Source organism: Mauremys mutica, chromosome 23 (assembly GCF_020497125.1).
Source record: "Mauremys mutica isolate MM-2020 ecotype Southern chromosome 23, ASM2049712v1, whole genome shotgun sequence".
NCBI classification, from domain to species: Eukaryota; Metazoa; Chordata; order Testudines; family Geoemydidae; genus Mauremys; species Mauremys mutica.
Genome location: NC_059094.1, coordinates 8,996,238 through 9,009,090, shown reverse-complemented (window position 1 = coordinate 9,009,090; position 12,853 = coordinate 8,996,238). Strand labels below are relative to the sequence as shown.

The 12,853-nt window shown below is 53.1% G+C and overlaps 1 protein-coding gene across 2 annotated transcripts in view; it reads left to right on the top strand.

The window, feature by feature from the left end:
* Positions 1-12,853, top strand: part of PTPRU (protein tyrosine phosphatase receptor type U) — a 277,217-nt gene that overhangs the window by 178,278 nt on the left and 86,086 nt on the right. For both annotated transcript variants that reach the window (XM_044998066.1, XM_044998067.1), the window contains exons 11-12: positions 4,809-4,911; positions 9,004-9,277. In XM_044998066.1, coding sequence (XP_044854001.1) covers positions 4,809-4,911; positions 9,004-9,277 — 377 coding nt within the window. The remainder of the gene's footprint in view (positions 1-4,808; positions 4,912-9,003; positions 9,278-12,853) is intronic.

The following is a 12,853-nucleotide window of genomic DNA, read 5'->3' as shown; positions in this document are numbered from 1 at the left end:
CCAGGTGAAGGGAGTGCCAGGGTCACAGGGTAGAAGTGGACTCGGAGCCAAGCCTGCTGGGATATAAAGGGCAGGCGGAGTGCAGGGAGGTTCTCCTTGGTGCCTGGCAGAAGGGAGTAGAGGGACTTGCCTGACCTCCCACCTGCTTTGCTGTCCCTGCCGGAGGCCTGGGTCAGGCAGTGTTCAGTCCAACAAGAGCTTTTCTGGGCAGCTTTAAAGTGCTGTAGTTTCTGCCTTGTACTGCTGGCCAAGGGGAGTGAGGTCTCCATCTGCCAAAAGCGTCTGGCACACGCTTCGAGAGCTGCAATGGGAGAGGTTAGAGTGGGGATGTTTTTATAGCTTGTCCAGGTGTTGGAGACAAGCTTTGTAGGCGTTTCCCCACCCGTTAGTTCTTGCCCTCTGAGCTCCGCACAGTTGCACTCCTGGGCTGGCATTTTCACAAGACCTTCGCTCCCGGAAGCTCCCACTGGGGCCAGATTGTCAGACCAGTTCAGCAGCTGGTCTGCACCCAACACGTGGGGCTCTTCTGAAACTCTGGCTGCTCGGTTACCTACCTGAATGGGAGACAAGCTCTTAAAAATCCCATCCCGACCGTGGCAGCTGAGCTGAAAGTTCCAGCCAGGGTGACTAAGGCTCCGGGCTTTACATGCTGAGGGGCAGAAGAAATGGGCCCAATAAGTTGTTCTAAGACTTTTCTCAAAGTTATTTTTTTTTGGTAGTAGCATACACAGCACCTCCAGTGTCCCCCAGGTCTCGGGGTGGCAGGAAAGTTTTATCTCCACTTGTTTACAAAGATCTCATTTCCTTTGGGTGGCTCCAGCAATGTTAACAGCTCTGAATGGGATGAGATGTTTCCTAATGGGGGCACAGGAATTGCAAACCAGCGTCACCTGGATCCCCTCCACTGCTAATGAATCAGGGGCTGCAGACAGTGAGAAGAGGACAGGGGGTCGGGGTTCTCTGTGTCAGCCGGAGGATGTCACTGGGAGATGCAAAACCTACTTGGATGCATTTCCGCTTCTCGCAGCAGTGCGAGTTAATGATGAGCCTCTCTCTGAGCTTGTCTGGCTTTCCAGCAGTACAGGGCAGGGATGGATGGAGATGGTGCTAATCTTGATGGCTGACGGCTCCTGCCAGTGGACCAAACCCAGTGTCCATACTGGTTCTGTCACATCCCTCAGCAACCCTTGTTACCAGTGAACGTGGTGGGGTAGTGACGCCCCTGAGAGTGGGTGGGCAGCTCCTCCATTGGGCTTCCTCCTCCTTTCTCTGAACGGCCCCAGAGAATGATGCCGGGGAACTGCTGCTCCTCCACCCCGCAGGCCCTTGTATCCCGCATCCCTCGAGGCTACGGCTTGCTACCCCTCTTGTTCTGTGTTCATGGAGCGCCTCTCGGGGTGCAGGCACTGGGAACCGCTTCGATCAAATAGCCCCTAGACCCCTCACCTCTGAGACGTCAGCCCGTTGGCTACCCGAGAAAAGCTCAGCATGGAGTTCCTGGGCCGAATTCCATCTCTCCCAAAGGGTGTGGTCCGGCTATGTGCGCTGTTCTCTGCCTCACCCCGAGGCATGACAGGAGTGGCGCTGCCCGTGCATGGAGCTGTCTTCTGGGCCGGCACTGGAGCCGGTTATGTCTACCCATGCCTGGCACTCGCATGGTTTCCCTTCCCTGGAGTATCAGCCACTCAACGCCCGTGAGGATGGGTTTGTGCCACCGCTGGGGGGCTGAGTCACTAGGACTTGTACACAGCTACCCCATGGCCCAGGCAGTTGAATCCAAGGATTTTGTGTAACCAGACACCTCCTGCGAGTGTGTTAGAAGCCGCAGCAGCTTTAGCCAACTCTGCTAAGGGAGGCTGGCGCCCCCGAGGAGAAACAAGCTTGTATCTTCTGGATGATCCCATCACACAGCAATGACTGCACTTGCTGGCGGGCGATTACAGCAATGAAACAACCACTGTCTCTGAGTTGGGAATGCACAACTGAGGGATTAATTGGGCTCCATTAACAAGCCACGTAGTACTTAGGGCTGTTTGCTAACGTCTGTGGGTAACTGTTAACAGCTCTGAATGGGGTGAGAAGTTTCCTAATCGGGGCACAGGAATTGCAAACCAGCGTCACCTGGGTCCCCTCCACTGCTAATGAATCAGGGGCTGCAGACAGCGAGAGGAGGGCAGGGGGTCGGGGGACGGAGAGGTTCTCTGTGTCAGCCGGAGGATGTCACTGGGAAATGATGCATTTCCACTCCTCGCAGCAGCACGAGTTAATCATGAGCGCCTCCCATCTGTGCAATGCCTTTCATCCCAAAGGAACCCGACATGCCTCGCACACTCTGGAATCATGGCAAACCCTCCCCCTCGTCTCTGAAATGCTACCGCCTCAGGGCTGGAACGAGGCCACCGTGTCAATAGCACACAGCAGCAGGGCAGTTGAGGACAGGAAGCAAAGAAGAATATGGTACTAGGGAGGAATAAGAGAGGTAGAACATAACTGGCTGAGCCGGAATTTTGCCAGGATACTCTGGCTAACACCCTAACTTGTGCAAAGCACTATGGGATTTTCATGAACACGAGCTCCTATGACCTTGTTTTTTCCTTGCCTCATGCAAAGGACAGCACCTCCACAACACCGTGCTTCCGAGTACCGCGCAGCGGGATCAGCTCAATGCTAGATGAGTCAGAAAGCCCTCCCCCCCGCTGCATGGATCACCAGCCCCACTTCCTGAGCAATCTGTCCATCTGCTCCCATCCATGTCCTGACCAGGCACCATCTTCCTCAGCTGCAGTACACCTAATGCATTTACCAGCATCGCCAGCCCAAAGGGTTCAGAAATCGTGAGTCAGGCCTCCAAAATCAAGCAATTGCTTTAAACATTGTGAGATTTTAACCGATGATGATATTGGGTTCTTTGTTGCCTTCTGGTTGCTGGGCCGAGGGGGTCACATTTTACAGCTTTTCTCCACAGCCAGGAGGGCTAGAAACTTTATTTTTTAATTGAAAGCTTTAATTTTAATTGATTCTTTTATCATCCCCTGACTCCAAGAGGTGGGGATTTAAGAAAGACACCAGCTGCCATGGGACTCATGATAAAATCACCGGAGTTGGCAACACTGATCGAGACTTTAAAACCCATTATTCTTAATGTACTCGACTGCCACGAACATTATTATCCGTGTTACATCCCCCATGACACACGCACAAGCTGGTCAGGACACTGGGTGTCTGAGGGGATTGTCTACACTAAGTCCAGGCCCCACTTCCATCCACACACAAATCAGTCTGACTCGAGTCTGCAAGCACACAGGACCTGGCTCCTAGGAGCCTGCTGGGGGTGGGTCAGTCCTGCTGAGGCTCAGGTCCAAGCCCCGGCATTTTGCAGTGTGGACACAGTTCAAACCACAGACCCAAGTCAGAAGGGCTGCGTGGTGCAGCATGGCCACATTAGCACGGCTGTGAGACTCGGGTCCAGCAGTCGTAACCCCAGGTTTGCAAAGCAGTGTGGATGCTCAAGCGCAGGCTTGGAACCACCGAGTGCACAAAGCCAGGTCCCACCGTCGTGGCTCAGTGCGCAGGGTAGACGCGCCCTGACATGCAACTAGCCCCTCCACGCAGTCAGAAAGCAGCAGGTTTGTCAGCCCCGGAGGTGAAGGGCTGAAGCTGATCTCAATCAGCGTGAAGCTCAGAGGGTGCTGGGATCTCAGGTGCTGGTTTGGCCCAGGAAAGAGGTGGGAGATTCTGAGCCTCCCCATCGTCCTGGGGGGTTAGTTCCTGGGGTTCCAGGCTCACCTCTGTCACAGCGGAAGGAACCCATAGGTATTTGGACATATCTCCAGCACTGGCCTTTGCTCTAAGCCAATCAGCAGGCAGCTGGGCCATAGTGCATTGCAAGTGCCCACACCCCATCAGCCCAGGCTATAACTGGCACTCAGCCCCTTTCATCTACAGCGTAATTAATTTCACCTCACAGCTCCCCGAAGCGGTGAGCCATTTTACAGACGGAGAAACTGAGGCACCGTGCTTTTAAACGACTTGCCCACAGTCCAGCAATGAATCGGTGACAGAGTTCGGAATAGAACCCAGGAGTCCTGACTCCGAGTGCTGTCCTCCAAGCACGAGCATAATACTGCTTCATTTAGTTGCTGTGGGCTCAGGAAGAGCCCTCAGAGACTTCAGCGAGGGGGACTGCAGGGCCGGACCCTGAACCCTTCGGCGAGGCACACATCAAGTCAGTGGAATGGAATCCTAGCTCAAGATCAGGAGGTCCTGTTTGAAACAAACTTCTTGCCTTTGCTTGGACCTCTGTGGATCAGGGCAGGAGCCAATAACCTCAGACTGGAGTTGGGTTGCTACAATTCTGATATTCTGTTTCTGCTATTAGTACTCGGAGGGAATCAGCATCATGGGGAGAGGAGGGGATGGGAGTCAGGACTCCTGGAGGCTATTCCTGGCTTGGTCACTGACTCCTTGTACTTGTGGTCTGATCTCAGCAAAGCCATGAGCTGCTCTGTGCCTCAGTTTCCCCATTTGTAGACTAATAATCCTCTGCACAGGAGGACGGTAAACTCAGCCAGTAAAGTGCTTTGAAATCCTCAGATGAAAAGTGCTACAAGTGCGCAAAAATATCATTCGTAAAATCCAGTGGGAAATTGAGCGCTGGTACTGCTTAGCTGACAAACACCTAATGCCAGACTGGCCTTTCCGGTAGCCTCTCCCTAGGACGGCCCTGGAACTGTCAGAGCTTGTGCCGGCCCTCTTGGGATGGTACCTCACTGCAAAAATAGTCATCCCTGCTTCTGCTTCCATTACAGCTCCCAGCTTCGACTACGGGGACATGCCGTCGCCTCTGAGCGAGTCGGAGAGCACCATCACGGTGCTGCTGAGGCCGGCGCAGGGCAGAGGGGCCCCCATCAGGTAGGGGTCCACCCAGAGGACTCTTAGATTCTTGTATGCAAGGAAGTGCATTCCCTGTGTGTGAGCTGTGTGTGCGCCCTGGGTCCTGACCCTGAGAGAAGGCACCGCGTCCACACGAGCTAGCACAGAGCAATCTCCTTTCTCCCCTTTCTAGCTTCTTTTTTCTTTCTTTTATATTAAGTCCCTATAAAATCCTGTGGCCACTGATAGCCTTTTCTCTTGCTTCGGGATTCACGGACCATTAAAGAGGACTTTGCCACCTAGCCATAGTAGCACGAGGCGTGCATGAGTCTGCGAATTAAGGAGGGCGGATTAACAGGTGTGCTGTCCCGTGACCACCTGGCTCGGGTCGAGAGGTCGCTGCGGGAGCTCTGTTGTTTACTGTTCTCGGCTCATCCATCCACCCAGTTCACTGTCCATCCGTCCACCCCTTGCTTTGGAAACTGCTGGCTCTAAGGCTTTGCAGCTGCAGGGGGATGAGCCTCCACAGGTTTGGCTAACGGGAGCCCGCTCAGGGTTTGGAGCCTTCTCATAGGTAACTCTGATCCCTCAGCTGCATTGCCCTGAAAACGGGACTTTAAGTCGCACCAGATGCCATGGGCCAGCTTGGCGGTGCTGGGAGAGGAGCTCTGCCCCGCTGTCGGGTGCTCGGTTTGAGTTCCAGATGGAGTCCAGGGATTGGTCCTGTTCCGTCTGAAGCTGTCTGCCCAAGGGCGTTCGCCATCCTTCATAGCCCAGCTAGGCGAGATAGCGCAACCCGTATTCACACTGGAACCACGCAAACCGTCTTGCTGGTGTCAGTGGGGCTCCTCGAGTGAGTAAGTGTTCCCCAAATACAGGCTGCACACACTAGCCGTCAGTGGCTAATATAAACTGGGCTTGGGGGTGCCTGTGCCCCCCGTGACCAGTGCAGGGAAGGGAGCAGGGAGCGATATGCTGCCTGGCAAATCCCTTTGCTTTGCTTATTTCCCAGAGGCATTGGTACTGCTGATGTCTGGGTCGGCACCTCTGGCCGGTGTTCTGCAGAAGGTGAGAGGAGATGATCACAATGGGCCTTTCTGGCCTCGGAATCCAGAAACCTATAAGATCCCCCAGTGAGCAGAATGTCATAGAATCCTAGAATCTCAGGGCAGGAAGGGACCTCAGGAGGTATCTAGTCCAACCCCCTGCTCAAAGCAGGACCAATCCCCAACTAAATCATCCCTGCCAGGGCTTGTTACCCGGGGTTCTTTCAACCCAAAGCTCTTGGTAACTTTACTCTGTGCGAGGAGGTGTCAGGAAATAAATCGGGAGACACGGCCGTCCGACCCATGGATGGCTGGCCTGGCACAAACAGGACAACACAAGAGTGCTTTCACTTAAAGCTAAACTTTACTAGTCTCAAGCACTTAGACACGTCCTCAACAAGATTAGTAAAACACCCCCAACCCTTGATAATTACCAAAGCTGAATGTGGCTTTCGAGTGATACAGCGGCAGCCCGTCTGCCGGTGGGAACACAAGATGCATCTAGAGGGAGAGACCAATCCTGAAACGAGTTCCACCTATCTCAAGCTTTTCCCCCTTATTTATACATTGGTAATTAAAGAAACCTTGGTAAGTAAGCAGTTTTAATGATCGAGCAAGAGGTTCCTTCTGATTATTGATTAACCAGGTGTGGGTCTTTCCAGAGCCTGCAGCCTTGAGATCCCAATAGACATTCCTGAGCGTATAGCCTGCTCTTTTCAAATGCATGTATCAGCAAATTTAACACAATTCTTATCAGGGAGGACGCGGGGTCAAGCTGCCTTCTCGGTGGCACCCTAAATCCTCCTCCTCTCCTGCCTTGGTCAAGCTGAGACTTGCTTTTAACAGCTTGCTGACTAGGCTGTCTTTAACAATAAGGCATAGTGGTTTCAGGCACTTTACTGGTTTGCCAAAGTCTCCCCATACAGGCTTTGTCAAGCCGGGCCTTAAAAACCACTAAGGAAGGAGATTCCACCACCTCCCTAGGTGACCCATTCCAGTGCTTCACCACCCTCCTAGTGAAAAAGTGTTTCCTAATATCCAACCTAGACCTCCCCCACTGCAACTTGAGACCATTACTCCTTGTTCTGTCATCTGGTACCACTGAGAACAGTCTAGATCCGTCCTCTTTGGAACCCCCTTTCAGGTAGTTGAAAGCAGCTATCAAATCCCCCCTCACTCTTCTCTTCTGCAGACTAAATAACCCCAGTTCCCTCAGCCTCTCCTCATAAGTCATGTGCTCCAGCCCCCTAATAATTTTTGTTGCCTTCCACTGGACTCTGTCCAATTTTTCCACATCCTTCTTGTAGTGTGGGGCCCAAACCTGGACACAGTGCTCCAGATGAGGCCTCACCAGTGCCGAATAGAGGGGAATGATCACATCCCTCGATCTGCTGGCAATACTGTCAGAGTTATGAGCCATCCAGAATCAGCTCTGAAGACTCTGCCAATATATCAATATATTCAGAGCCAAAAAACTCCTTTCCCACTTCCTCATATCTTCCTGCTCTGTGCCACCAGTGCTGAATTTCTGCAAGGGAAACCAGTAACCCAGGCCCCACCTGCCCATCAAACCCCACGGCCTTGCTCTGGCAGCAGGATGTGGTCATTAAAACCTACAACCAGTGGAGGACTAGCCACTGGGCCAATGGGGCCTGTGCCCAGGGGCCTCAGACAATGCGGGGGGAAGGGCAGAAAAATGGGTGCCTCTGCGCCCCACCCCGCTCCGCCCGCCCGGCATGCCTGTTGGGGAGTGGGGTCGGAGTACGGGGGCTTCCCCCGCTCCCTGGCAGGAGTGCTGTGGGGGGAGGGTTAGGGGATACTACAGGTGGAAGGGGTGGTGAGGGGCACCCCCTTGCTCTGGCGCAGGGCCTCACAAACCCCTAATCTTCCTCTGCCTACCCAACAACACACACTCAGGAGGGAAAAGATTGGATCTGCTTAGGGGTTATTAAAGAGGAGGTTTTAATAGATCTGGGGGCTGTACATGTCTGAGTGCAAGAGATCTGCCCGCGTAGACTGCAGTCACTCAGCTCATCTCGCTATGCTGCTGTTAGTGACCTGGCCTGGGTAATACAGGGATATAGAATGCAATAAACATCAGCTGAGATGGCACCTTTAATTATATCCAGAGTGCATTCCTTCCTGTAGGGGAGCGAGCCGGATTTGAAGGCACTTAGCAGGCTTGGAGGTTGTTCTGCACACAAGAGGTTTTCTCAAGTTGGACAGATTCCTTCCCTGGATTTTTCATGTGGGAATGTGGCTTTTTTAGGACAGTGGTGCAAGCAGGTGCCTTTCCCAAGCTGTTCTGAAACATGATCCTCACAGTAGGTAGACTCCAAACTCACTCTCTTCCTGGGGTTTATGATCTTGGTTTTATTAACAAAGAAATGAGTAAGATAACAGAAAGATCAACATAATCCTGTTCTTAGAGCTCCTCCCTCAAGACTGCTCAGCCCACACCCTAGATCCTCTCTCCTCAGCGCCTGCCTTACATCCAGATGAGGTGGCAAGTCTCCTGCCTCAATGAGTCAGCAGAACCCATTTGACCCTTTGCCAGCAGGATCAGCAACCGCCAATAGAGTTGTGGGGAGTCTCAGGCAAACATTGCCAGCCAGTTACAGGGGAGTAGGGCAGGGTCCTCAGGCTTAGCTTTGCCAGGGGCTCAGTGCCAACATGCCAGGTGCCCTGTGGCCACAACGAATTTGCATAAATGAATGTTCATTTTAAATACATCCAATAAAATTTCTTCTTTCGTATGGATACAAAAATAATCAGTGTGTGTGCTTCCGCCTTCTCTGCTCGGTGCATAGAAATAGCTCCTTAATCGAATCCACTCGCATGCACATGCTGCAGCTAACCGGCTTGGTCCCCAGTCTGGAGTTACAGGCTGAGCCTGTCCCCGGGGTGCATTATAGCCACAAGCTGCCTTTCTCCTACCGCCCGGGCTGAGGCGGGGGGCTGTGAGTGTGGTCCCCGGACTGCCATGAGACAGGGGAGAGGCAGTTCTTCATTTTAAAGCCAGACTCCTTCCGGGCTCACGTCCTTTCTTGTCTCTGCCTTCCCCCTCCCCGCCTCACGTGTCCAGCACCTACCAAGTCATCGTGGAGGAAGACCGGCCCAAGAAGACCAAGCGGGAGTTGGGGGGCCAGGACTGCTTCCCGGTGCCGCTGACCTTTGACGACGCCGTGTCCCGGGGCTCCGTGCACTACTTTGGAGCCGAGCTGCCTCCCAACAGCCTCCCCGAAGCCAAGCCCTTCACCGTCGGGGACAACCAGACGTACAGCGGGTACTGGAACCCCCCGCTGGAGCCCAAGAAGGCGTATCTCATCTACTTCCAGGCCATGAGCAACCTGAAAGGGGTGAGTAGCTGCCTGCCTGCCTCCCGGGCTGGGATTGGTGCCAGGGTGTGCCTGAGTGGGAACTGCCAAGAATGCCGGCACCTGCGCTCGGGTGATGGTGGAAGGACCACGGGGGGATGCGTGGGGAATGGGAGACATCCCACATCAGATTTTCAAAGGGCGTCAGCCACTACGTCTTCAGCCTTTGTGCCCAGTCACCTCCTCATTGCAAGGGAGGCGTTTTAGTTGGTTGCACCAATTTGAAGTTGTTTTACTGTATGTTCGGGGAGAGTTGCAAAGTCCAAATAAATGTGTTGCACTCCCAGCGGAGGTCATTGTGCTCCCAAGTTTTGCGCTCACCACCCTTTGGGAAGGTGGCCTGCAGATCAAAATCCAGACAGAACAAAAATGGAAGGGGGCTGGATTCTTGGATTTGTTTCTCTGAAGCAGCCTCTGAGTCAGACCCTGGTTGTCTCAGCAATCCCTGGGTGAGATCCTGTCTCTCCAGTGTATGTTTGTTAGGGGGGTAACTTTCCTTATCATTTTCTCAGTGTGTTTGATTATGCTCCCGTTGAGATTAATGAGAGTTTTGCCACTGGCTTCACTGGAACCAGGGTCACTCCCTATTTAGGTATGTGCATGGCCTCACCCTGCCGCCACCAGCGGGCGAGGGGAAGTGGAGTGATACATTCGGGCAAGAGAACTTGGATTCAATCAGGCTAAGGCCCTGATCCTGACATCTAATCCACATGGGCGGATCCTTTGCCCAGAGGGAGGTTGCACTGACATGAAAGGGACTCCGTGCAGACTCTATACGGGTTGGGCTGTGAGCATCAGATAGCAGAATTGGGGTCCAAGCAGGTTAGAGGTTGGGACTGAGATTTTTTCAAGCTCCCCATGGGAGTTAGGTGCCTAAATAGCTTTGAGGATCTAGGCCTGAGTGTCCAAATCCCCTTGGCAGCTTTGAAAACCGCACCCTGGAATGTCATATCAATAACACCCAATAAGCTCAGGCCACTGCAGGTGTAATTCCATCAGCGTCATGCACAGACGGCTTTGGCACTGCATGTTTCATTCCTGTCTTGCCTACAAAGCCTCACGTATAACTCCGGTTGTCCTGAAGGACTCCACTGCTCACTCACTTCCTCCCCGGGGAGAGGAGGAGAGCGAATGACCTACCTGGGACAGATGTTACTCACGTGGCTTATTGTGCAACCGGGAGGGGCTCAGATGCTACGGGCTAAGGGTGGTATAAGAACCTATGCAGCAAAGAATAGAATCACCTATGGATCCTGTTGTACTGTACGTATAAAGTCACTTATAAAGGGGGAAACAATTGTGACGGGGTGTCCTAGAAGTTTGCTGCCCCCCACCACTATGGCGCCCCCCACCCAAACAGAGTGTCCATTTGGTGAAAAAGAGCACCAAGTTAATCCTCCAGGAACTGCCTAGAAAGGCCACCCAGGATCAGCTGCGGGTAGAACCAATGAGTATCAGTCCTCCAGCGGCTAGAAGGGTTGGGAGCTGACAGAAACCAATCAGGGCCCAGCAGGCAGGATAAAAAGGGCTGGCTGCTTCTTCCAGGGGCCAATTCTGAATAAAGCTGGCATGGGGTGAAAAGCTTAACCCAGGAATCCTGGCCTGGCCAGACCTAACGCTGACTGCACCTTTTTGTCGAGTCAAAAAAGACTATTTTGCTTAATTTGTGGAGCGTAAGACCCAGGTGGGCCAAGCTGAGTTGAATACGACTTTGCCGTAAGACTGGATGAGGTCGTTCCATGAGATGCCCTGGTAGCTCAGGTGAGCCCAGGACAACAACAGAAAGAAAACGTCCCTCAGAGCTGTTCTAGAGCAACATTTTTTGTTGATGATGTTTGCAAGTGGTTACATTCATTACTTTAAATCACCCAACATTGTAGGAAATCCCAAGATTTGCTTTGTAACTTCTTAAAAAGCCTGCTATCCATTCAGATGGGAGCGGCGTCCCCTCCACCTTTCTCTGCATCATCACGTTGGCCAGATGGCGCTTCCTGTATCAGATGAATGATTATTTAGGGTTACATTCAAGGTACTTCACAACAACAAAAAAGCTAGGTCAGATTTTTCCCCTCTCGCTCGATCTGAGTAGCACCTCATTCCCCAAAAGATCAAGGTGAGTATCAGCGGGAGAATCCAGTGCTTTTTCTTTTTTTTTGTAGTGACTGGCTCTGCTCTGTCATTAGAGGGAATGTTGTTTAGGTAACAATGTGATTGTTCGTGAGCTCCCTGGAGATCTCGTCTGAGGCACGAATTTGGACTGAAAATGTGGATCTGAATAATAATGCTGCTTTCACAGGGCATTGGGAGGGCAGTTTAAAGTAGTCCCCTTTACTGGGACAGCTCTGATCAGCAACTTGGTATGCACAGCTGTCCAGAGAGTGATCCTTATCGGGGAGGAGGGTTGGGAGGCTGAACTGCCATTAAACAGCCCAGTCCACCCATCCAGATTGCCTGGATGCTGATGCTGCAGCCTCTTGCCTGCAGCTCCCTGCTAAGAATTGCATCATGTCATCTGCAGATCCTTCCTCCTTCCAGCCCTGGAGGAGACCGGGACTCCCTGGGGCTGGCTGCTGAATGGGGCAGGGCAGAGTTTGGGAGCATGGATTCTGTGCACGTCAGCGGGAAGTGATGCTTGTTCTGGTGGTAGCGCCTGACAGCTGCAAAGAAGCGGAGCTCCCCACCCAGGCCTCTGACTCTCAAGCATCTCCTCTCGCTTGTGGCCACCGCAGCTCCCCTGGCAGGTTGTTCCGAGCTGACCTGGGAGAGCCATAAGCTTGGCCATGCTTCGGGAGCCCAGGCTTCACTGCAGAAGCAAATAAGATCTGACGAACCGGAGGTTTTGTTCCTTCTTAGCTAATTTCCTTCAAGTAGCCAGCAGGAGTGATTGGAGCTTCCTTGGGAGGCCTTGGTCCTCTTCACATGCTCCAGCGACTCCCATCCTACCTGCAGGGTGAATGAACTATCAGAGACCGAGAGGCCGGTGCCTGCAGTTGCCGTGACAGGGTCCCTCAAAGGACGTGCTGGCTCTGTGCAGGCAGATAGCTGGCTTAGTGCATGCGGCCAGAGGCGATGCATGTGGGGCAGCATGTCCCCGCCCCGCTACTGGATTTGCTGCTTGGCTTGTACTGAGCATGCTCACATGGAGTGAACATGCTCAGTAGCACCATTGAAGGCAGTTGCCCTCACTCTGCCCTTCCCCCCGCTATCGGCAGGCACCAGTCGTCTCTGCATGCGGCTCTCCTGGCTAGAAGTTTCGAGGGTGGCTGAGAGCCGCCTTCCTTGTGGGGAAGCTGCTGGCTGTGCGACTCTGTCCTCCTGAGGATTCCTTCACGACTTCTTGGGCTGTCGTTAGCGTGGGGACAGGCAGAGTCTCCTCTCTGGTTCACTCGAGCCCAGCTCGGTCAGGGCTGATGGTTGTCACCATCTCACGGCCCCTCTGCAAGGAGATGGTGGTCTCAGTCTAGCTGCAGTTGGACATGATGCAAATCCTGCATCCCAGCTGGGATTCTTCTCAACCACCGCACCACTGAGTCTGAATTGCTCCCACGTCCTCAGAAG